This window comes from Eubalaena glacialis, chromosome 16 (genome assembly GCF_028564815.1).
Source record: "Eubalaena glacialis isolate mEubGla1 chromosome 16, mEubGla1.1.hap2.+ XY, whole genome shotgun sequence".
In the NCBI taxonomy this organism is placed as follows: Eukaryota; Metazoa; Chordata; class Mammalia; order Artiodactyla; family Balaenidae; genus Eubalaena; species Eubalaena glacialis.
In genome coordinates this window covers 11095619-11119541 of record NC_083731.1, presented here as the reverse complement: position 1 = coordinate 11119541, position 23923 = coordinate 11095619, and the positions used below count along the sequence as shown (strand labels likewise).

The window sequence follows — 23923 nt, the reverse complement described above, 5'->3', positions numbered from 1 at the left end:
CCCAGATTAAGAACCCAAAGACGTACCTGTTCATTCATCAAATATTATTTATTAAATGGCTACTGTATGCCAGGCTCATAGTGTTGTATCACCATTATTATAATTGTCAATGTAATTGTTTTTTTATTTATATTTACAGTGATTATTATAAATATTGGAAACCCCTAAGTATACTAGTTTTGATAATCAGCTTTAACTCTTTGTGAGGGTGAAGCCTGTCTATGAATAGATCACTCAGGCCTGACCTGAGTAGTTCTTGGAATGCTAACTGAAGTTGCATGATTGATAGATTTTTCCAGATTTGAAACTAGAGAGAGCCAGGGAGGCAGAATGGTGTCATGGAAAGGACACAAGCTGTCACTTACTTTTCCTTGACTGAAAGGCAAGGGCTCAGGGCTTGGTGTGTGAATTAAGTTCTCTGAATGTGGTAAAGCAGCCAGCACCTGGCTTGTCCCATGTGGAATCCTCTGGGAATCCCACTCCCTTATGCCTAAGAAATAGGTATCCCCAGGGCCTCAGCATTTACATTCTCATTCCCGTCATGCACACTCAGGGGCCGGGAAATTATCTGGTCGTTACCTCTCTGTGCCACCAAAAAGAGAGCAAGGATGTATATTTAGCACCTCATTCTTGTGGAAAATACCTCAAAGATTTTTTTAGATCCAGGGAATACCTGCCTCATTTGTTTATTTGAAGCATAATTGCAGATATTTTAAATATTTCCCTACAGTGGAAATCTTCCATTGTTACTTTTTTCATAAAATCAGCATGGTGATTGCTGAGAAGAAAGAGGCCACAGCCTTAATCTCCTCAGCAAAATCAAGCCTGCCGCCACGTTTCTTCCTCGGCTGAAGGTTCTTTTTCAGATAAAGGTCTCAGCGGGGAGGCAGGGTGGAAGGTCTGTAATAAAATCGGAGGATTGTGGTCGTCTGGGCACCTTATCTTCTGATACCAAGTGAAAAAAGGATGAACAGAAGCACATTTCAGCCTCTGCCAAACCATCCTCAGGTCAGGTCTAGGATCCAGAAAGTAGCAAGAGTAGGCCACCTAGCAAATGAACCATTTCCTTTGAAACATAGGCAAGTAACAGATCTGGGCTTAAAAAATCCCTAGTTTTCTCTCCCACGGCCAGCTATACGAAGTGCTAGCTTAAGAAAATTGTCCTTTTACCTTATAATAGATCTCACAGAAAATGATACCTTTTGGTCTTTATTTACAGAGAATGTTAGAAGTAATCTTACAGATCCCATTATACCGCTTTTACTGTGTTTGGTGAGTATTCCTGAAAACCCATTCAGTATAATTTGGGTCTTTCTTAATACTTGATTTAAAACAGCAGTTTTTTGAAATGTCCAAGACAGTTGTTGCTTCTGCTTTGTAATGCTGAAAACTTTCTGCATAATTATGTTCTGGAAGTTCTACGGGGCCTTGCTGTTTCAGAGCTTGAGAAAGCATAATGTCAAGGACCATCCAATTGTCTTCTTCCTGTAGATTAGGATGACGGTCTGCATTAAAAGTTCTCTCTCATCATAAGCTCAAAACAGGTAGCGCTGAAAAGAATGCTTCTGCCTGATGTCTCATCTTTCCAGCGTGTGAGCCCTAAGTGGGGGAGGGTGTGCGTGCGTGCTGCGGTGTGCCTGCGTGGTGCAGTGTGCCTTATACACTGTCGGTGACTAGCAAATGTACTCAGCTGTTTCTGTGGAGATAGTGTATATGGGATCTTAGCCAAAAGGGCCTCTACTTACAAGTCAGTTCCTAAACCTGTCTTCTACGACCTTTTAGATTGGACTCCTTTATCAGTCATCTGCTTGAGTATCAATTAGGCGTAAGGAAAGGACACGGGAAGTGGTGGTTGGTGGTGCTTGCCATCTATGTCTCTGAGGCATAGTTTCAGCTGGTAAGGTGTGTACTTTTGGACACCTAGGTCTTTTGGGGGCTGAATATCTTCAGAGTTTGATGGGCTTTGGAAATGTACATAAATGGGAATAGGGGAAAGAGGGGCCAGAAGGTACTTCATCACTGTTTCCCTCCTCCAAAGGGGACCAGAGACAGTACAGGTGGCCCATTGGTGAGGTACTGAAGAGCCATTGAAAGATTCTTTTTCTTTCTCTGTCAGTTAGCAAAGTGAGATTTTCTTGTGTGGATAAAGTTTAGGAAGAGAGAAAGAGGAGCACCACATCCTGGGCCACTTTCAGCCTGTACTTGAGTGTTTCAAGGGTGTGACTGTCCCGACTCCCCACCCGCAATCAGTGCTGCATTACTATTGTTAGTGCTGTTACGAGACCGACCACTGGCTGGAGGATGACAGGTGCTTTAGGGCCCCATCTCTCCAAGGGCTTGTCACTGTAGCTGTGGATCTCAAGGTACACCTGCAGATGCTCAGGAAACCAGCCTCTCAGTTGGGCGGCTGAGGCCTTACGTTCCTGTGTTAACAGACTTCATTCGACATCTGAGTTTGCCTTTTAAAATTTGACTAGCAGATGTGGTAGAAATGATCACCACCACAGCCTACAAGTGCAAGGACGGCGTGGCAGGCCCAGTGGCAGGCAGGAGGCACAGAAAATGGGCCTTAGTGGGGGCAGCCCCAGCACTGGCCAAGTCTGTGCAGAAAGCATTTGGCTGCCTTGCTGACCTCTTTGCTAGTGAGAACTGGGACTGCCACCTCAAGTACTTGCCCTTCGTCTTTCCTCAGGACACGCCAAGCTAGGCCCAAGAGGAGGGGCAAGGTGGGTCCCTCTGCAGGTGGAGACACAGTGAGACTCAGGCCCAGGGCCACCTCTGAGCAGTGGTGTACAGAGGGGCTGGCCGGACAAGGGCCCCAGAGGCCCCGGAGAGAGCAGCAAAGCAGCCCAAGATGATTCTGTGGGACGCCTGGGGTGGACACCACAGTGGCGAGGACCATGGAAACCGTGGCTGGGAGGGAGGCAGCCCAGCCCCAGTCTGTGAGAGGAGCCCCCAGGAGCCCTAGACAGAGCTTCATTAGGAGGGCTTCAGGGAGAGGCATTGAGGGTTTTATACTCTGTACTTTGTCAATATAGGCAGGTTGCACTCTATAAAGAAACGTAAACATGGGCGGAAAAGTTATAAGGATTGATATGGTCAAACTAGGGCTAGCAAACCCTGCTTCTAAGCTGAAGATGACTTTAATTTCTTCACTTAAATAAAAAGCCTAACAGCAGAATAAATGACTCTCTAGCTTGCTTTTAAAAATGAAAGAATGCCTCAAAGCATCAAACCACTGATGATTCCACTGAAAGAACAGAAATATTGCAATTTGCAATGTGGTGGGTGATGGAGAAGGCCATGTACTGGTTTCAGAAGTGGGAGAAGGTACAGGTTGTGAGGTGGGGGAGGGTTAGCAGGAGAGTTCTAATGGACACATTTAATGTATAGAGTGTGGGAAAACATGGACAGTGGCCATACTGCATGATGGCGAGGGGGAAACCTAGGAGTCTTCTGGTATTCAGAAGGCCTGTGCTGTCACTTCCGACTTCTTTGTTTTCTAGCTAAGAAGGAAAGGGAATAACAAACTCCACAACAAAATGGTTTCACATTGCTTTAGCATTTCAGGAATCTGTACTCAATTCTTTAGTAAAACTGTCACTTACTTCTGCATTGGAGGCTAAGGGGTTGGCACATTTTCAAACACAGGAAGTATAGGTATACTTGCATGAATAGTATCAGAAGCTTTGGACTTTTGCAGTATATTCTGCAGGGGCTTTGTTTTTGTTGGTAGTATATATTCGGTTTTTTCTTTTTTTCTTTCTTTTTCCTCTTTTCTGGATGCATTATATTATGTAAAGACGCCTACATCTTTCAGACCAAATTGTTTTCAGGATTTTGTCATTATGTAGCAGCGTCTTAAAGAGGTCTTTTCTTTCTTCACTTTTCAGAGAGAAATCGGTTTCCTGTGTATTTTAATCTATGCCCACAGGAGGATTATGATAATGAATCACTGTTTTGTAATTTTGCTATTTTAAGTGAGTTTTAAATAAAACCTGTACCCCCTTTCTTGATCTCTGAGAACATAGCCATTAAATAAGTGCTATAAATATCTTGAGAGCGTAAAAATAGAGCTAAAATATAAAAACACAGTGTGTAGTAAAAGAGGCATTCTTTACCTGCACCCCACCTTCAGTTTCTACAGGACAACTTTATACTTCACTCAAAGATATTTAAAAATATGACTACATCGACTTCCTTGGCAATTTCCTGACTGTATCACTGTTTTCATTTTCATGGTTAACGCAGTATACTGGTTGGTAGGTAAGCAGTGTGATTCTACTTGCTCTTCTAATTTTTAAAATTCTTTACAAATAATTATCACTACTACATGATTAAGGAACAGATATTTATATAAAGCTAGTTTAAGATTTTTGGTTTTTACATTCTTTTTTTACTCATTTATGTTTAATTAGCATGCATTATGTACAAGGTATGGTGCCAGGGTCAGCAAAGAGTGCTTCCTACAATCACGACTCCCTAAAATCATGATTCTTAAAGTCAGTTCTCTGTCTCTGTTTCCCCCTCTCAAATATTACCTTCTGTTCTTCCTTCTCATTGTGACCAGTTATTTAGATTCATTTTTTAAGGTCTTGGAGTCTCAGTGATGTACTGTGCAGTAGGGTTGGTTAAAGAAGAGGAGATCTTGAAGAAATTTTAATCACTGGGGAGTTGGTGCTAACAGGCAAATCAACAGACTTATCCATGTAGACAAGGAGGGCTGCTCAAGCTGAATTGAACAGACCCTGTTGTAATTTGAACCCTTGAAACCCTTTCCACTTTATTGTCAAAATTACTGCCTTCACTTCCTCCCTCTCCTCATTTGTCCATTTCCCTTGCGTTTTATCTTGTGCACTCCCAGTGTACAACACAGTGGTGGTGAACTGCTTCCTGGAAGGCATGATTAGTCATCAGGAGCACGCGTTCCTTATAGCTGGAGATAAGTGGGCGTTCAGCCTGTCAACCACAGGTTGGACTAATTTGGAAAATATGGTTCCTCTTCTCAAAAGAAACGGCTCATGCTCCTTTGGACAGTTGTATCAAACAGCTGTGTGCACTTCCCTGTTCGTTCTGAACAATTGGAATCAGAGTGTCCGGCTTGATGCTAGAACTGGAATTTAACTCGCAATGGCGAGGAGGCTTTACCTAGAATGTCTGTCACCGTGAAAGGCAGGGAAGAGCAGTACCAGTTCTGGCCCCCTTTGAGTTTTGGGGGTGCTTCCCACTTTCCTTCCCCATGATCGTTCACTGAGTGGAGTGTAATCCCGAATCTCTCACCAGTTGTCTCATCATCTTAAAGGGAATAAGAAAATTATAATGGATGTTTTGAATGTGCCTGACCTTTATTTTGTTCATACCCAAACTGAATGAGGCAAAGAGGTTGAAATATTTTCTTGTTCCATCTGAGTAAGCATGAAAACCTGCAATCCTTCATCTTTTAAAAGAAAAAAATAACCTCCTCTGTTTGTGGGATTTCTGATTCATCTCTTCCACCCTGCTCTATATTTTTTTAGTCAAATACTCTCTGGACTTTTGTAAGCCAGTATCTTCCTTCTTCACCTCTTTCCCCTGTCCTCCCCCACCCCTACCCTGTGGTCGCACAAAGAGCAGGGAGCCCACAGAAGACTAAGTTTCTGGGTTTTGTATTTAAAAGGAGGGTGAAATGCTGGATATACTTAGGAACACAAAACTGATCTGTTAAAACTTTGCCAAAAAAGAAATTTATTGGTGTCAGGATAAGGGGAATAAGAGAAACTGAGTTTTTTTTTAAATGCCACAAATAGAGGAGAATATACAGTTGCTTTTCGTGATTTACACCAAACTGACTTTTCTTTAGTTCAGCACAAACTAGTAGGTGTGGCAGCGACTTCAAACCTCCCAAGTTAACAAGTGATATAAAAAAATGAGAATCCCATGGGAAGGGAGCCAGGAGCCCTGGAAGCTTTCTGCTTGTTGATGTCTCTGAATAATAATCAGGACTAGTACACTGGCCTGTGATTCAAAGATGGGTACTCCTCTGTGACTTGGGCCCTGTGTCTGTGAAACTCTGGGTCTCCAGGGTGAATGAAGTTGTCTGTGGCTCTAGCCTTAGAGAAGTATTCTAAACCAGGGTCCCAGAGCCAAATTCTGCCTGCCACCTATTCTTGTGCAGCTCTCTAACTAGGAATGGTTTTTCCAGATGAATGAATTGAGAATAGGGAACATTACCTTTGAACTCCAATTAAGCGAGATGCTATCCCCCCAAAAGGAGTGCTATTCTTCTTGTGAGTAGAACTGTATTACAAAAAAATTGTACGCAATTTAATTTTGAATTTTGTCATTACCAAGTATGTGGAAATTTGTGTTCCCTCTTGTTACACAAGTCCCTGTATAATATCCTTGAGTTTGTCTCTCAGCTCACAAGTCTGAAATAATTTACTATCTGGCCCTTTCAGATAAAGTTTGCTGAGTCCTGTTCTAAACTGTCACATAAAGAAAATTTTGAAGAGAAAAAAAGGCATCTTTACTGTCATTATTTGCCTAAATCTCTATTTCAATTTTCTTTTTTAAGCGTGAAGCCAGTATGGATGGAGTTAATATTCTTTGGCTTGTGCAGTGCCCTGAAAAAACTGGTATCAGTTGTGAAATGTGGCATAATAGTGTCAGCTGTTGCCTGTTTGAAAATTTAAGGTTACAGAATAAAATAAACCTGTGTTGCCCGATGTAAAATAGATGGCAATAATAGTACTTATTTTGTAGGATTTTGGGAAGGATTAAGTGAGATAATGCAAGTAAAGGACTCAATAGATGTTAAAAAGAAAAAAAAAGAACAAAGACTACCATTGAGAACTTAAGTTTGTTTGCCTTAGTGTGTATGAGTCCTGGTGCCTTTCATTTTAACATTTTGTATCTGTGTACAGACATACTGTCCCTTGTATACTGGAAGTCCCTAAATAATGCTCTCGTAAGCTTCAGGTAATGCACAATATAATCTGGTTGTATCTCCTTTCAACATGATTCTGATTTTAAAGGAACACCCTATCTACTTGAGAAGAATTATTACTAAGTCCTATATATTTCAAAGATGATTTTAAAAGCATAAATAAATGTTACTGAAGAGTAAAAAAGGGAGTTTTTTTAATATAAATTTATTTTTTAAATTTATTTATTTTTGGCTGCGTTGGGTCTTCATTGCGGCGCGCAGGCTTTCTCTAGTTGCGGCGAGTGGGGCCTACTCTTCGTTGCAGCGCGCGGGCTTCTCATTGTGGTGGCTTCTCTTGTTGCGGAGCACTGGCTCTAGGCGAGCGGGCTTCAGTAGTTGTGGTTCACGGACTCAGTAGTTGTGGCTCATGGGCCCTAGAGAGCAGGCTCAGTAGTTGTGGTGCACGGGCTTAGTTGCTCCGCGGCATGTGGGATCTTCCCGGACCAGGGATCGAACCCGTGTCCCCTGCATTGGCAGGTGGATTCTTAACCACTGCGCCACCAGGGAAGTCTGGGAGTTTTTTTTAGGTCAGAAAATTTTAGGATATTGAGTGTCACTGTTTTGGTCACCATCTGTGACAGAGTACAGGATTGGAAAAAGGACATTGTCTTGGTATTTCAAATAGCTGGTGTTTATACCTGGAAATCCCCCACATGCAGGAGGGCAACAGATAAGAATTAGAGGTAGGCATGGCATTTGCAGAGAAAGAAAATCACTGGTGATACTTGAGGAGATGGTCTCAATCTTCCTCATTATACTGCGTCCACAATGCACTTTTTGCCTCTGGAGTTTGTCCTCCTCCTTCCAAGTCCCCATCTGTTGTCACCACCTCTGAGAAGCCTTCTCAGAATCGCCCCTCCCACTGTTTTCCAGCTAGAGTTAGAATTTGCCCCCTTGCCTTAGAGACCCCAGTCTCCCCAGCTAGACCTCGACTTCCCCCAAGGCTGATTCTCTCCTCCCTATTTGGATATCCCTGCCTGGCTTACATGTCCAATATCTATTTGTTGAATCAGTGAATTACTGAATAAAAATTTGTATAACGTTAAAATAAAATGAATGGCAAAACCCTTTTGATTCTTCTCTCTTTTCAGACGTAGATTAATGTACATAGATAATCATGAAACATTCTTGTAGAGCTGATGACAAATTCACAGATAAGTCAAAATGTGTAGATCGCTTATCCAGCTATTAAGTTATGAAGACTTGGGGGGCATCAGAGAGGAGACATAAATCTGGCTTCTTTATTTTCTGTGGTGCCGACCCTTAGCATGGAAGCGGGCTCCCCAGTCCCCTTGGTAGGCGTGTTTCCCGGGTGTGACAGAGTGCCTCCCACCATCTGTCTGTGTGGGTGTGTGAATCCTAGGCGACCCTCTGTTCCAGACCCACCTGACTAGCTCACAGAGGTCAGGGAAGAGGAAGAGGGGTGTCCTATCCTTAATAGTAGGAGCTATTATTGATTGGACTTCCTGTGTGCAAGGCACTTTATCAGGTGTGTCACGTGCATCATTTCATTAGACTTCTCACAACAATCCTATTATTACATCCAACTCAGATTCTGAATCTGAGACTGAGAGGTTAAGTGATACGCTTAAGGTGTCACCAGATCCAGGTCTGCTCTGAGTTCAAGAAAAACTGAACTCTCAGAGTTAGGAATTGTGTCCTGGTCACCACATCCCCTTGTTCCTCCCATAACTTGGAGTGGAGTCGTCACACATACATGGACGTGGCTAGGCTGCAAGCTGAAGGAGATGAGTGAGCAAACTGCAAAACAAGTAAGACTTCCAACTTTTAGAAGAGGCTAGTTCCTGTGTACCTCAATTCCTTCTAACCTTTTTAGGTGGCTTATGTGGAATCACATGCAAGTTAAAGCCATGAGTACCACGTGCTGGAAGTTCCAGGCAATGAGAAATGAGCTTCATGGTAATTGAGAATGAAGTTAAGGAAGAAAATTTTATTGTTAATCAAGGGCTTAATTGCCTCTGGGACATTTTAAATAAATGCCATGCCATACTTAAGCAGCAATGTTCTGTAAGTGAGAGGCAAAAATTCTTTAATTAAACCATCGCGGGTATTCCCTGATTGAAATATCTGCCTTTATCTTCATAGTTAATCCTTCCTGATTCCTGTAACAACTCAATCAGGGATTGAGTAAATTAAGGGCTCCTTGAAAGAACAAATCAATTGTATAAAATTGAAATTATTTCTGGAGCAGTCTTCCTTGTACATATTTGTATTGATCACAGCCTATTTTTGGTGCATTTTCTATTTAGTGGGCTTGTAGAGTGAGCTGTTTTTCAGCCTGCAGGGGACAGATTATGCCTGTGGTATGGTGTAGGGCAGACGGTTGTTAGAAGAATTTGTCTGAGAAAAGGAACAAATGCAAGGGTTTCTTGGCCATTGAGAAACCCAGTGATGATGACTTGGATGGTCCCTACAATTAACCAGGAAGGAAGATGGTAAGCAAGGTGGTCCACACCCATGAGCGTGGCCCCACTCCAGGCCTTGCTGGATGCTAGTCAACTTGTATTAGTGTCCACAAGCCAAAGGGCTGAGTTCTTTTTTATTTTTTATTGAAGTATAGTTGACTTACAATGTAGTGTTAGTTTCTGTTGTACTGCAAAGTGATTCAGCTGTGTGTGTGTGTGTGTGTGTTCTTTTTCAGATTCTTTTCCATTTTAGTTTATTATAAGATACTGAATATAGTTCCATGTGCTATACAATAAATCCTTGTTGTTTATTTTATGTATAGTGGTGTGTATCTATTAATCCCATACTCCTAATTTATCCCTCCCCTCCCGCCTTCCCCTTTGGTAATCATAAATTTGTTTTCTATGTCTGTGAGTCTGTTTCTGTTTTGTCAATAAGTTCATTTGTATCATTTTTTTTTAGATTCCACATATAAGTGATACCATACGATATTTGTCTCTGACTTACTTTACTTAGCATGGTAATCTCTAGGTCCATCGATGTTGCTGCAAATGGCATTATGTCGTTCTTTTTTATGGCTAATATTCCATTGTGTATATGTACCACATCTTCTTTATCCATTCATCTGTTGATGGACATTTAGGTTGCTTCCATGTCTTGGCTATTGTAAATAGTGCGGCAGTGAACATTGGGGTGCATGTATCTTTTTGAATTAGAGTTTTCTCCAGATATATACCCAGGAGTGAGATTGCTGGATCATATGGTAACTCTATTTTTAGTTTTTTAAGGAATCTCCATGCTGTTTTCCATAGTGGTTGCACCAATTTACATTCCCACCAACAGTGTAGGAGGGTTCCCTTTCTCCATATCCTCTCCAGCATTTATTATCTGTAGACTTTTTGATGATGGCCATTCTGACCTGTGTGAGGTGATACCTCATTGTAGTTTTGATTTGCATTTCTCTAATAATTAGGGATGTTGAGCATCTTTTCATGTGCCTGTTGGCCATCTGTATTTCTTCTTTGGAGAAATGTCTATTTAGGTCTTCTGCCCATTTTTCAGCTGGGTTGCTTGGTTTTTTTGATACTGAGCTGTATGAGTTGTTGTACATTTTGGAAATTAAGCAAAGGGCCAAGTTCTTATTCCCAACTAAACAGACCCAGAGATTCAGACCCATAGACCCAGATTCAGAAACAGACTAAGGAGGTTTGCTGGCTCTCTCGTTGTACACAGAAAAAACAAAAAAATGAAAACTTAAGGTATCCAAAAGTTTTGACTTACAAGATTGTTCACTTTGAGTGGCAGGAGCGCCTGACGTGGAGCTCAGTAAGTTTTTTTTAAATGCAAGAATTGTTTGTTTTGGTAAGCTAACACTGTGATTTCATTTAATTCTTAAAAAGAGAAAAATTACCATTTGAAGTTACCAAAATTTTAAAACATACAATCACTTCTGTTTTTAAAATTGTATTTAGATTGAGTAATCAGCAAATAATTTAAGTCATCAAATAATGGTATTCTGTAGAATGGGTTCATACTGAAATTTTTATCTCCTATTTTCAGGGTTCTTGATGTAAAACAACTGAGCCCTTTAAAAGCAGTTTCATTTTCAAATAAACACACATAACAGACACACCTTGTGAACTAAGTACTTGAAAGAAGGAAATGAGGGGAGGAAAGAAAAATATTTGAAGTCGTATTTTCATAAAGACCCTGTGGTGTTTGACGTGTGTTGGCCAATTCAGGCCAGGCTCAAAATGACAGTTCAGGTTTTGCCTACTGTCTTGGGACTCCACTTAGCGCCAAAGTGTCCCCTGAAAAGCCTCTCTTCCTCAGAATCCTTGCTTTGGGCACATATCAGAAAGCCTGTGTGGTGCCCGCCAGCTGCAGAAGGGCCCCCGTGATGGGTTAGAGACGAAATCACACTCAACTCTTTGGCAGCGTCTGGAAACCTAGCATTGTGATGTCACTGTGAGAATAGAAATCCCTTTCGAATTCTGCATGATGATTCAGAGCAATTAATTCTGTTCTAATTTTCATGCCCCGGGACGAACTCTATTTATATAAACTTGGTCAGGGACAAGCATATCTGCACATGGTCTGTGAAGAAAGGAAAATGAGCCATGTACTCCCGAGCAAAACTAGCTGCCTTGCTCCCCAGCCTATTTCCAAATGATTCAAATTTATGTAAAGAAATGCTGGTGAGCCCAGGAAAACAAACTGGTATCTTAGCATTCTCTCGCATCAACGTTTTTTGGATTCTTTATGTCATATAAACATATTCATGAAATCACTTTCTCTGACTCAGTACATCTGCCTTTGGGAGCTCAGTGGTAAATACACAACTGGCATGGATCCTGAGAAGTTCAAGGTTCTCACGACAAGCTGGCTCTGGCTCTTTGCGGACCGAGGACGCCTGGGAGCATGTTCCCTTAAGCCCCTACTCACTCCTTCATTGAGTTCAAAGGGTCTCAAATCATCTCAAGAAAATCGCCATCTGAGCATCATGTTGCAGGGCTGGCGTTTGCAATTTTTGTGGCTACGTGGGTTCTGTTTGATCCTTTCCCCTCTGCATCTGTCTTGTACATTCCATGTTCTGGGCTTGCCTTAGTCATATGCTTCGGGAGAAGGTATCATGAACGACTTGACGCCCGTATTATAGCTTAACGAGCTGAAAAGTCCTCAGGTATAGATTCTACATCTCTCAAACTGAGATTTTTGATTCAGAGACAGGTCGCATGTAGACAACTTCCTGGAGGCTCTGGCTGCTTGAGACACAGATTGTAATCAGAGTAATTAGCACTGAATTTTCAAGTCCTGTTCTCCAGCTTGACCTGGCAGCATTTAGCCAGCATGCACACAGCTGGATCAATGGCAGGAATTGAAGGGGCCGGTTGTAGGGCTGCTCCTGGCAGCTTGTGGTGGGCACCATCCACAGGGAATTCCAGGGGAGCATCAGGGACAGGGGAGCAGTGAGGAGACCTGGGGCGCGGGAGGAAAGAAATATGATATTGATAAGCACCTGTCTGGGAATTGTTACAGGAGACAGATCGCAGTACAGACTTTTGCCTGCAATTCATTATCATTGATCTGTTTTTCTCCTTCTTACTTAGTGCAGTTTTGGGTGTTCCTAAAATGTCCCTTGTTAAAAGTTTACCCTTCCTTTCCCTAAGAATAAGTACTTGCCTATCTAAATCCAAAGGCTAGTGAAATAAAAACTGTAGGACATGAACAGATACTTTGGTGGATCCAAAATAGAGGGTTTTTTTTCAGCTTGGTGCCTGGCCTTCAGGTAGGGCAGCACAGTCGTGGCAAAGAAGCACCGGTACCTGATTATGAAGTAAATTATCTGGGCACTTTGGTGGTGGTGGTGGAGAGACAGGGAATCAAGCTCAAGTAATCCCAGGGCACTTCTGTCACCCACTTGCTCTTCTTAGTCCCACGGAGTGTGATGCCTCACAAGGGCAGCTAGAAGGTAAGGGTGATAAGAATACTGCAGTGGGGGGATGTCAGACCCCACTCCCCACCCATTGAGGGTAATGATTTTGAACGGATGCTTGATGACTGGACGCTGAATAATAATAGGTTTAAGTTTATAGGAAGTACTTACGACACAAAACCGCTTGAGCATATATAGTATCCCTAACACTATGATCAATATAATGGAAGAAGCATGGTCAGCAGATTTTTTTTTTTTAATGACAGATTTTTTTATAGTTTGGTTCTGTTAAAGAATGAAACACGATTGGTTCCATTCTGCCGTTTTGCATCAGTAGTTCGTATAAGGTTAAACTTTGAGGGAGTACTTTTGCATTTTTCAGCTGTAGGCTTTTGCGCTCACTTAAATTACTAGAATATTTGTGTGGAAAATGAGGTCAATTCTGTGTTTAAATGAACTGTTATTGGCTATCTCACCTGACAATCATTTTGTGATTTGAATGTTAAATCTTATGACCCTCACATGCTCACACATAATACTTTTCAGGCCACAATTAACATTTGCCACTAAGCTGTATTTTAGAAAGTATTTATAGAGGCTGCTGCAAAGTGCTGTATTCTAGTGATATGGAGTATTTTCACTAGTCATCTGCTTCCAGAATGCACCTTATCCTGGCAGTAAACTGGTGTCTTTCATAAAAAGTTCCTTAATATCCAATAGCTCACTCTGGCACACGCTTAGCATTTTTCCCTGAAATCCTTTCGTAAATCAACAGGAAGCCTTCTTTCCCGTTTTTATTATAAAAGGGGAATTAATGATAAAACTTAAACACACATTGTTATTTTAACATCTAGTCTTACATCTGTTGAGGAGTTGTGTTTTTACTTAAAAATATTTTAGCCAAGAATCAAAACCAGAGAATTATGCATTTTCCCAGCCTCCTGTCAATGATGGCTCTTTGTTAAAAGCACACAACAGAAAATACTGTGCTAAACTCTTGTTGGCTTAAAAAGCCATATATGAAGCCTTAAAAGCCAAAGCATTTAATTTTTAAAAATGATTTAAGTATATCACTTTAAAAAAACTGTGCCAAACTTTTAAAAAGTACTTTTCACATCTTGCCTTTATAAGTAACTGTGGCATTAAACATACCATAAATTTACTTTATTTTCTTAATAAGTTTGGATTTTCACACAGCCTCTATTTTTTATAATAGAGGTCGTACAAGGCTGTTTCATTTCAGGTTGAAGAGACCCAGCCAACATTATGACACTCTTTTTTCTTAAGTGCAAAAGTTGGATTGGGACAGGGACTGTTGAATTTGGAAAACATCAATTGTTTTCTTTTTCTCCTTCCTTTTTCTCTACGTTTATTTCACTTTGTAGTTGTGAGTCATGGGTTTTTTCACTTCAGGCTTTTGCTCTCCCTGGTCTTTTGCTTTACAATTCGCACTAGGAGAGGCTAGCAGGCTTTTTTTTGCTGTTTGAGGTCTTTTGGGGTTTTTTTTTTTTTGCATATTCTTTCCTTTCCTCCAGATATTATTACTGACCAAATTTAAAACACTACAGTGTTTAGGATCCCTGCAGGGCCATTTTAAGTATTTGGACCCATAAAGGGCCCCAAGCAATAACTACCTGAATTGCTTTTAATTACACAATATAGCTGCATCATTTTACTTCAGATTCTTTTTGATTGATGCTGCAAGGCAATTGTAACCGCGGATGATGGGATTAAGTGCCACTTGAAGTGACTTTAGCTTCTTGTGGGAACAAAGGGAAAGAGGAGAACACTTAGTCCCTTTTTTGCCTGAGCTGCCTTTTTCTTAGCTTGCATATAAAGAAATACAATTAACAAACATTATCCCCAGAGGTAAATTGAAATGTACATGGAGACCAGAACCGCTCTTGACTGCAATTAGACATATATGATCCGAGGTATTCTGACCATTCATTAGTGCTAATTGTTTGAGAAACAAGCCCAGAACAAATGATTAAAATGTAGGCACCATAACTGGGATTATTAGCATGTGTGATAAAATGTACGCTCTGCAGCTGTACCAATAAAACGCTTTGGAAAGTGGCTCTGATTAGACAAATGCTTGGTTTGGCTCTGTGGTGAGCTCTCGGTGTTTGCTCAAGACCTGGTGATGTTTATAACAAACAACTTATATCTTTCTTTCTTAATTAGTGGGAATTACTATGTAAATGTTGGTATTTTGTAATTTAATATCCTATGGTTTTTCCTGCCTTTGGGCTGTTATTGCAGTCTACTGATCTTGCTGGGAATGAGATAAACTGAGTTCTTAGGTTTTGCTCCTTTGCTCTGTTTTCTTTAAAATGCTGGATGCCATGGAGAACTACTACAAAGTTTGCTCTATTATTTGGTTTTTGAACCAAAATAGAGCCTCTTGTATTCAGCACTTGTACTATAGTCACAGAGACCTGGCAAGGGTAACTTAGTCAAACATAAACTAACTGGGAGCTGGTTGGCCAATATGGACAGTCAGCATGCTGCTAAGCCCTCCAGCCTAACCTTAGCTAAGTGAGAAGAACCAGGAGGAAGACAGAAGTGACTGTCAGGGTAAGGACCAATTTAGAGTGATGGATGGCTGTTGAATTCCCCCTGGAAGTGCATCTAGGAGTTTGGGGTTAGCAAAGAAATGTGAGCTCAGCTAAATGTGGAGTCAGTGAGAGATTTGGGAGGCACGAATGGGAATGGAAAGAAAGGACATGTGAGACGGAAGCATGGAACCAGGGTGCCAGGGAAATGTGGCAGGCAGGCAGAAGCTGAAATCCAACGTCAGTCTATCTACGCATGGATGTTTCAGGCCTCCTAACTTGTAGCTCAGAGTTCCTCTGTCCCCTGTTTGCATTTCTGAAACCAGAGTTAGAGGAAGGACCATTTGGAGATTGTCCATATGGTACCATGATAACCTACAACAACTTTTCAATCTCAAGTGGTCTGTCCTTGTCACCCAACAGACTTCCGAGCCACCTATTTCTTAGCATATCAGTTGCACATACCAAAGGAAGACAAATATCGGTGTTACTCCAGATAGAAATAAGATTAAATTAGCTTTTGAAATTAGTTAATACATTACAAAGACATATGCAAAAAATTGTCTGGTTATCTTGTTCTCTGGATAACCTATTCCATCTCTCTTTCCATTATCATAGAAAACCCTGAATCAAGTCAAAAATAAACCATAACATAGATTGTCATGGACATACAGCTTGTGGAAAGGATTCACCTCTTAATTTTTCATTTTATTCCCTGTGTATTTACAATAAAAGTGTTATTCTCTGAGTCTGACCAGTTCATTCCGCAGAAAACTAAGTAACAATACATATTCAGTAAGAGTGGGTTTTTTAAGAACTAAATATAAAGGGAAAAGAGGCTGTTTTGCACTTTGGCTGGTGCATTGCTAAGTGTGGCATTGAATAAGAAAAAAATCTTAAGCTCCCCTAAAATTAGAAGTTCTAGGAAGTCTTGCCTTAAATATTTAAAGGAGTTAGTGCCCGTAGCACATTAAACATACTTAAAAAAAAAAAACTATGTTAGAGAAAGCCTTCATGATCATATCCATATGTTTAGTTTTAATTTTCATCACACTTAGCTCTGAATAATTAAGAAGGAAAAAAAAATCTTAATCTTATTGTGGGTCCCACACAGTCAAAGCCACATACACGTGATTCGTGATCACAGCTTGTATTCACAGCTTTCGTGTGTGTGGTATGGGTCTGGCAATTAGACTCAGACTGTGTTTTTTCTAAAAATTATTCAGCTCTAGAGAGAGATCAGTATTAAAATTTCCCCAAATCTACATATCAGGGTAATCAGAGGACTATAGCTAACAAAATATCAAAATTCTAAGCTGTGTAACATTTTGGCCTCATTTCACTGCGATTGACACTTGAAAGGAATTTTTGAGAGAATCTAGGGAGAAAACGAAGATTCCGTTAACCTAGATGATTTTCATGACAGCTACCAAAAAAATAAAATAAATAAGATGCAGAGAGAACTGTTTTCTCAAAATTGCAGATCCATTTTTCTGGAGGAAAAAAAAATTCTCCCATGATTACTTTCATATCAAAGAACCCGGTCATGGGGGAGATGCATAATTTGACACATTTAGCAGCCTTTGAGCTTTTGAAGGACTCTGTAAAAGAATCCATGGTTACATCTGTCAGGTTGACAGTCTTCTTTCGTGACCTTTAAAAAAAAGTTAAGGAGAAATTGATCTTTCTAGTTCACATTTGCTCAGTTACCTCTAAAGTTCTGCCCAAGCCAGGAATTGGTCATCTCAGCTTTAAATTTATTATTTTTTGAGCTAAGATAACCCAGTACTAATGGAATCTCTAAATGGAGAACTTTTGTGAATGGTCTTTTTTTGTGTGAAATTTTCTGGTGGGCCTGTGGTGATAATATTTCCTATACTCTCCATTGGCTGTTTTAATACATTAACTACTAAATATTGTCTGTTCTGCAACTTGTTTTAGAATCAGATCTTCTTAGGCAGGAATGCCAGCAGTGAACAATCCAAACATAAGGCTCTGCTCTGGGTGCTCAGTGATGGCCAGGAGTGGAACAAGTAAGCTGTTGGTTCCTTGCACTCAGAATTTCACCATCCAAAACCCCAAATCGTCTCTACAGAGGCTAAGAGAAGTCGACTGGCATGTCCTTTAGGTTTTAATTACAACTTACCGAAAGCTCCCACGTTCTGTACTTCACAGGTGCTTCCTCTCATCGTTCCCAACACTGGGAAATGCATCTATCAAATTGCTATGGGGCTTCCCTGGTGGCGCAGTGGTTAAGACGCCGCTTGCCAGTGCAAGGGACACGGGTTCAAGCCCTGGTCCGGGAAGATCCCACATGCCGCCGAGCAGCTAAGCCCGTGCGCTGCAACTACTGAGCCTGTGCTCTAGAGCCCACGAGCCACAACTACTGAGCCCTCACGCCTAGAGCCCGTGCTCTGCAACAAGAGAGGCCACCGCAATGAGAAGCCAGCACACCGCAACGAGGGGTGGCCCCTGCTCGCACAACTAGAGAAAGCCTGCACCCAGCGGCGAAGACCCAACACAGCCAAAAATAAAATAAATAAATATAAAATAAAGAATCCTCCTGCCAACGCAGGGGACATGGGTTCGAGCCCTGGTCCAGGAAAATCCCACATGCCGTGGAGCAACTAAGCCCGTGCGCCACAACTCCTGAGCATGCACTGTAGAGCCCGCGAGTCACAACTACTGAGCTCGTGTGCCACAACTACGGAAGCCAGCACGCCTAGAGCCCGTGCTCTGCAACAAGAAAAGCCACCTCAATGAGAAGCCCGCGCACCGCAACGAAGAGTAGCCCCCGCTTGCCGCAACTAAAGAAAGCCCGCGCCCAGCAATGAAGACCCAATGCAGCCAAAAATTAATTAATTTTTAAAAAATCACTATGGGTAGAGGGTCCTGAGCATCATTCCTGCAGTTCTCAGCGACATTAACTCAGTTAACTATTGATAAACAACATCCTTAGCCTTCTTTGTGTTTCCAGGAGCCCCAGGTTGAAGCAGCCCAGAAACAGAAGAGATGCTAATCACATTGTGTTCTTAAACGTGTTCAGTGAAGGAGTGCAGGTTTCCCTCTTGACCTCAGTGTCACTCCGGGGGTGGGGGTGGGGAATAAAATCCCTCCAGTTTTCCATTCAGATAAAACCTCTCCTCCTCCTCTTCTCACCAAAAGTAGAGCAAGAAAGTGGGATTATGGTGAATGCCCACTAGCAGGCACATGCTCTATTGTCATCCCCTCTTCAACCGGAATCAAGGAGCTTTGCAGCAAAACAAAGCTCCTCTCCTCTCATCCCATCCCCCACTCTCCCTCTTGGCCCTCACCTCTGCCTTCCTTCCCTCCCTCCCACTTTCTTATCCGCCTGCTTTCCTTCAGGACCCATCCTTTCTCCTCCCTCCCTTTCTTTTCCTCATTCTCTTCCTCTCCCTCACCTCCTCTCAAATACCCTCACCCCTGCCCTTGTCTTCCTCCTTATCAGCTGACTCGGCCTTAGCTTGTATCAAACTCCTCTTCATTTGCCTTTCAGAAAAATGGCAGCGTTGCCCTTAGAAGTGCTACCGAGCACCCAAGTGCCACGGGGCAGAGTGGTGCTGTAGCCACATTTATTTATAAGGACTAATCCATTCGAGATATAAACGTGGATCTCTGTTTTCGTGGAAAACTTGCTCTCTTCTTCGGGACCCATTAATGGTCACCCAGTTGTACAGGGTTTTCCCTGTTCTTGGGACTTACCCTACCCATGCCCCTATCTGGAGAACTACAGTTCTGTGGCCAAAGAAGTGGATTCAGTGACCAGCGAGGGTCTGCTGGACACATGGCTTCTTGTCCGTGTTTGCTCAACCCTTGGCCTAAGGGCCAGCTCGTGGTGGACTCGGTATTTATTGAATGCATGATCCGTACTGAATTTGATCAGTACATTTGTGTTTATGAAACAATAGCATGGATATAACAAGGGAAAGAGATTTGTTAACTTTAAATTTTTTTTCACTGTGGTAAAATATACATAACATACAATTTACTATTTTAACTATTTAAAGCTTATTGTTCAATGGCATTAAGTACATTCTCACTGTTGTGCAATCATCACCACCGTCCATTTCCAGAACTTTTTCATCTTCCCGAACTGAAACTCTGTACCCACTAAACGGTAATTCTTCTCCCCCTTCCCCCTCACCATTCTATAATACTTCCTGTCTCTACGAATTGACTACACTAGGTACCTCACAGAAGTGGAATCGTACAGTATTAGTCCTTGTGTGTCTGGCTTATTTCACTTAGGATAATGAGTAATTTTTTTTTTTTAATATTACTTTATTTATTTATTTATTTATTTATTTATTTATGGCTGTGTTGGGTCTTCGTTTCTGTGCGAGGGCTTTCTCTAGTTGCGGCAAGTGGGGGCCACTCTTCATCGCGGTGCGCGGGCCTCTCACCATCCTGGCCTCTCTTGTTGCGGAGCACAGGCTCCAGATGCGCAGGCTCAGCAATTGTGGCTCACGGGCCTAGTTGCTCTGCGGCATGTGGGATCTTCCCAGACCAGGGCTCGAACCCGTGTCCCCTGCATTGGCAGGCAGATTCCCAACCACTGCGCCATCAGGGAAGCCCCATGAGTAATTTTTGATATGGATGTTTGTTTGCTTTCTCATTCTGTATGAAAAAAAAGGAGTTCCATTACTGGGTCACTTGTTTTTGCCCTTTGGTGTTCTGATGGTCTGAGGAGGAAGAGATCTGCACTGAAACAGCATTACACAAATTTTACCAAAGTGAGCAAAAATAAGGATTCTGCTTTTTTCTCTATTTCTGATAAATCTGTCCCTTATTTGACACTCACCTCTTTTCCTGGGGTTTCCATGGCAAGTATAGGCCAGGAGGGAAGTCCCTCACCAGCATCCCTCCTTCTCCATGGCACCCCACAATGGCCGAAAGGCCGGCCCACAGCCCGTGGGTCTTCCCCATCCTGTGCCCTGACTCCTTCCTTTGAAGTGAATCCACAGCGGACCACAAACTGCTATCCTGTGTGTGTCTGCTTTGGACACAAAAGAGTATCTCTTCCTTTCAGTACAAAATGGAGCACTTGATTAAGGTGTGATATAATTGTTTTGTGAGAGAGTTTGCCCTGAAAATGTTCTTGGCTTTTCTGAAGCGGACTGCGTGCTTGTTTGTGTTTGCACCACATGCTAATCTCACGAATGGCCGTGTTCTGCCAGTGGGAGGACAAATAGCTGTTCTTTTGCTCTTGTGCCCATGGAAAGCTCCCCGCTTCTCCTTGCCCTGTTGCCATAGTAACTGAAACATAGTTCTTCAAAATAGGGAAGGAATCTCTCTGGGAAGTTGGGAACTTAGCAAACTGAGAACATACGTAGGCCTCAATTATTACAGATGCTGGTGTAAATACCTAGTTATCAATAGTCGTAAGCGTGGCTGGAATTTGTAGGTGAATTTTACTGTCACTTGGGGTGTGTATAGGAAAGGATCGATGAATGGGCTCTTTATTCTAGTCCCACAGATTCTTCTGTGAGCATCAGAATTGTCATACAAGGTCAGACCATGGGCCTTACAACAGAGAGCTCAGGTTTTCCCAGTACTTATGTTCCCAGCATAGGGAGTAGGCAGTGACAGTACAGTCATGCTCCTCCAGCTCCCTCGAAGGATCGAAGGTGCAGCCCCAACTAGAGGAGTCCTTTAAGAATCAGGATTTGTGCATAATCTTCTCTGAGAAATTTTTATTTTCAACCTTTATCAGCTCTTAGAGTCAAAATTGCTTTAAGAGAACTTTTAAAGGGCCATATCGCTCATTGGTGGGGCTGTGGGATGAGAGCTGCACCGTGCGGGACGAGTCGCCGGCGGCGCCCGACGGAGCAGAAGGGGAGAGAGCATGGAGCTGGAGAGGGGTGTCAGTGCAGCCCTCCTTACCTTTGTTCAGACGCACCTCCCAGAGGCTGACCTCAGCAGCTGGGATGAGGTCATCTTCTGTGTGCTCGGGGTCCTTGAGGACCTTGGCCCCTCAGGCCCATCGGAGGAGAATTTCGATATGGAGGCCTTCACTGAGATGATGGAGGCCTATGTGCCTGGCTTCGCCCACATCCCAAGGGGTACAAGAGGGGAAATGATGCAGAGGCTCTCAGGGCAGTTGAGTGGTGCCAGGAACAAAGAGAACCTGCAACCACAGAACTCTGAGGTCCAAGGTCAGGTATCTATCGCCCTAGAGCCTCTGCAGCGGTTCAAAGAAGAGACGATGTCTTCTCCGACTGCTGCTCGGGACACCCAAGAAGAGGCATCCGGCGCTGAGGAGGAGCTGCTGCCGGGGGTGGACGTACTTCTGGAGGTGTTCCTTCCCTGTTCGGTGGAGCAGGCCCAGTGGGTGTTGGCCAGAGCTCGAGGCGACTTGGAAGAAGCTGTGCAGATGCTGGTAGACGGGAAGGAGGAGAGGCCTCCAGCCTGGGATGGCCCCAACCAGGACCTGCCCAGGCGCCTCAGAGGCCCCCAAAAGGATGAGCTGAAGTCCTTTATCCTGCAGAAAGAAGTACATGATGGTGGATAGCGCAGAGGATCAGAAGATTGACCGGCCTATGGCTCCTAAGGAGGCTCCCAAGAAGCTGATCCAGTACATCGACAACCAGGTAGTGAGCACCAAAGGGGAGCGATTCAAAGATGTGCGGGACCCTGAGGCTGAGGAAATGAAGGCCACATACGTCAACCTCAAGCCAGGCAGAAAGTACCGCTTCCACTGAGGCACTCGCCAGACTCTGCCCGAGCCGTCTAGGCTCAGATCCCAGAGGGACGCAGGAGCCCTACATCCCCACACAGGGCCCGCCCTAACTCCTGTCCCCCATCTTTCCCTACTTCCTTGCTCCACAGTGTTAACCTCCTCTTGGAGCTGCCATGGGCACTGTATAGGTAGCCCCAGGAAAAACAAACAAACAGAACAAAACAAAAGGGCCATATCATTTCTGTGTGGTGTCCTAAATAGCAATTTATTGATGTATTATTTCAAAATGATTTATTTGTTTTCTTATTATTTTTTATGTTTATAAACAAATGGGAATTTAGCAAAATTTATTAGAATTTGTGGAGGCAGTTTCTAAAGGGCAAGGGCACATAAAAGATGATTCTTTTTTTTTTTTTTTTGTTCAAAAACACCCCTTTAGTGGTAACTGGACTTGAATGCAGCAGAAAATATTTTAAAATAATGTTTGAGTGGAACTGTAAAGTGATACAGCTGCTATAGAAAGAAGTATGGTTTTCCCTCAAAAAACCATATCATCCAGCAGTTCCACTTCTGGGATATACCCAAAAGAATTGAAAGCAGGGTTTTGAAGAGATATTTGTTCATAGCAGCATCATTCACAATAGTCAAAAGGTGGAAATAATCCGTATCCATCAGTGGATGAATGGGTAAACAAAATGTGGTACATACATGTAATGGAGTATTATTCAACCTTTAAAAAGGAAGGAGAATCTCACATATGCTACAACATGGATGAACCTTGTGGACATTATGCTAAGTGAAATAAGCCAGTCACAAAAGGACAAATACTGTATGATCTCACTTACATGAGGTACCTAGGGCATTCAAATTCATAGGGACAGAAAGTACAATAGAATAGTGGTTTCCAGGGGCTGGGGGGAGAGGGGATGGGCGGGTTGATGAAAAGTTCTGGAGATGGATGGTGGTGATGGTTACACAACAGTGGGGATGTATTTAATGCCACTGAATCGTATGCTTAAAAATGGTTAAAATGGTAAATTTTATGTTACGTGTATTTTACCACAGTAAAAAAAAAAAATTTTACCAGCAGAGGTGTAAAATGATAGAATACAGATCAGCTCAAGGTGGGAAATACTGATCTTGAAGGTTTAACACGATCCATAGATTGTTTCATCATTGCTCAAATAAGGCCGTTATAAACCTTTACCCAGCGTTTCGGATCTCCAGCCCCTTTCCATGGGCACCTTCACTCACTATATCATGCCTCTTTTCCTGGAATGTCCAAAACCTTGGTGTAAAGAGTGCAAAGGGCTGTGCATGAGCACATGGCCAGCTAGGCACCCTCATGCCCCACTGGTGGCAAAATAAGTTAGTACAACCCTTTGTGAAGACAGTCTGGGGAAGTCTGTGAAGAGCATAACCATGATCATGCCCACTATCCCTTTTAGCCCTCTGAGGACAGAGGCTAATGGACATATGTGGCCCTCTCTCCTTAAATGCTTGCCAGCCCACCGCCCATCTAGCCCTGAGTCCATCCTTTCCTTCATTCTGCTCTCGGTCCAGTCCCTCTATGTGCTGGGCGGCATGGTGCTGAGAGCTGCGCATACACCCGTGTTGGGTCAGGATGGGGAGAGGCAGTGCAGACGTGTGTGGAGAGCACGCAGCTAGGCCCTGATATGTGTTAACTATCTAGTAAGTAATGTATAGGCATTTTCTTCATCAGGGTTCTCCAGAGAAACAGACCAATAGGGTATGTCTGTGTGTGTGTGTGTGTGTGTGTGTGATATATATAAGAGATGTAGTATAAGGACAATAAGACCCACATGATTATGGAGGCC

The 23923-nt window shown here is 42.7% G+C and overlaps 2 protein-coding genes across 5 annotated transcripts in view; both read left to right on the top strand.

The window, feature by feature from the left end:
• Positions 1-23923, top strand: part of CLYBL (citramalyl-CoA lyase) — a 243212-nt gene that overhangs the window by 102738 nt on the left and 116551 nt on the right. The gene's annotated exons all lie outside the window — the stretch shown is intronic.
• On the top strand, positions 21218-22239 carry LOC133076522 (CUE domain-containing protein 2-like). Its single transcript, XM_061171050.1, is given in 2 exon segments — positions 21218-21896; positions 21898-22239. Coding segments are annotated over 2 exon segments (855 nt in total). The 5' UTR covers positions 21218-21251; the 3' UTR covers positions 22108-22239.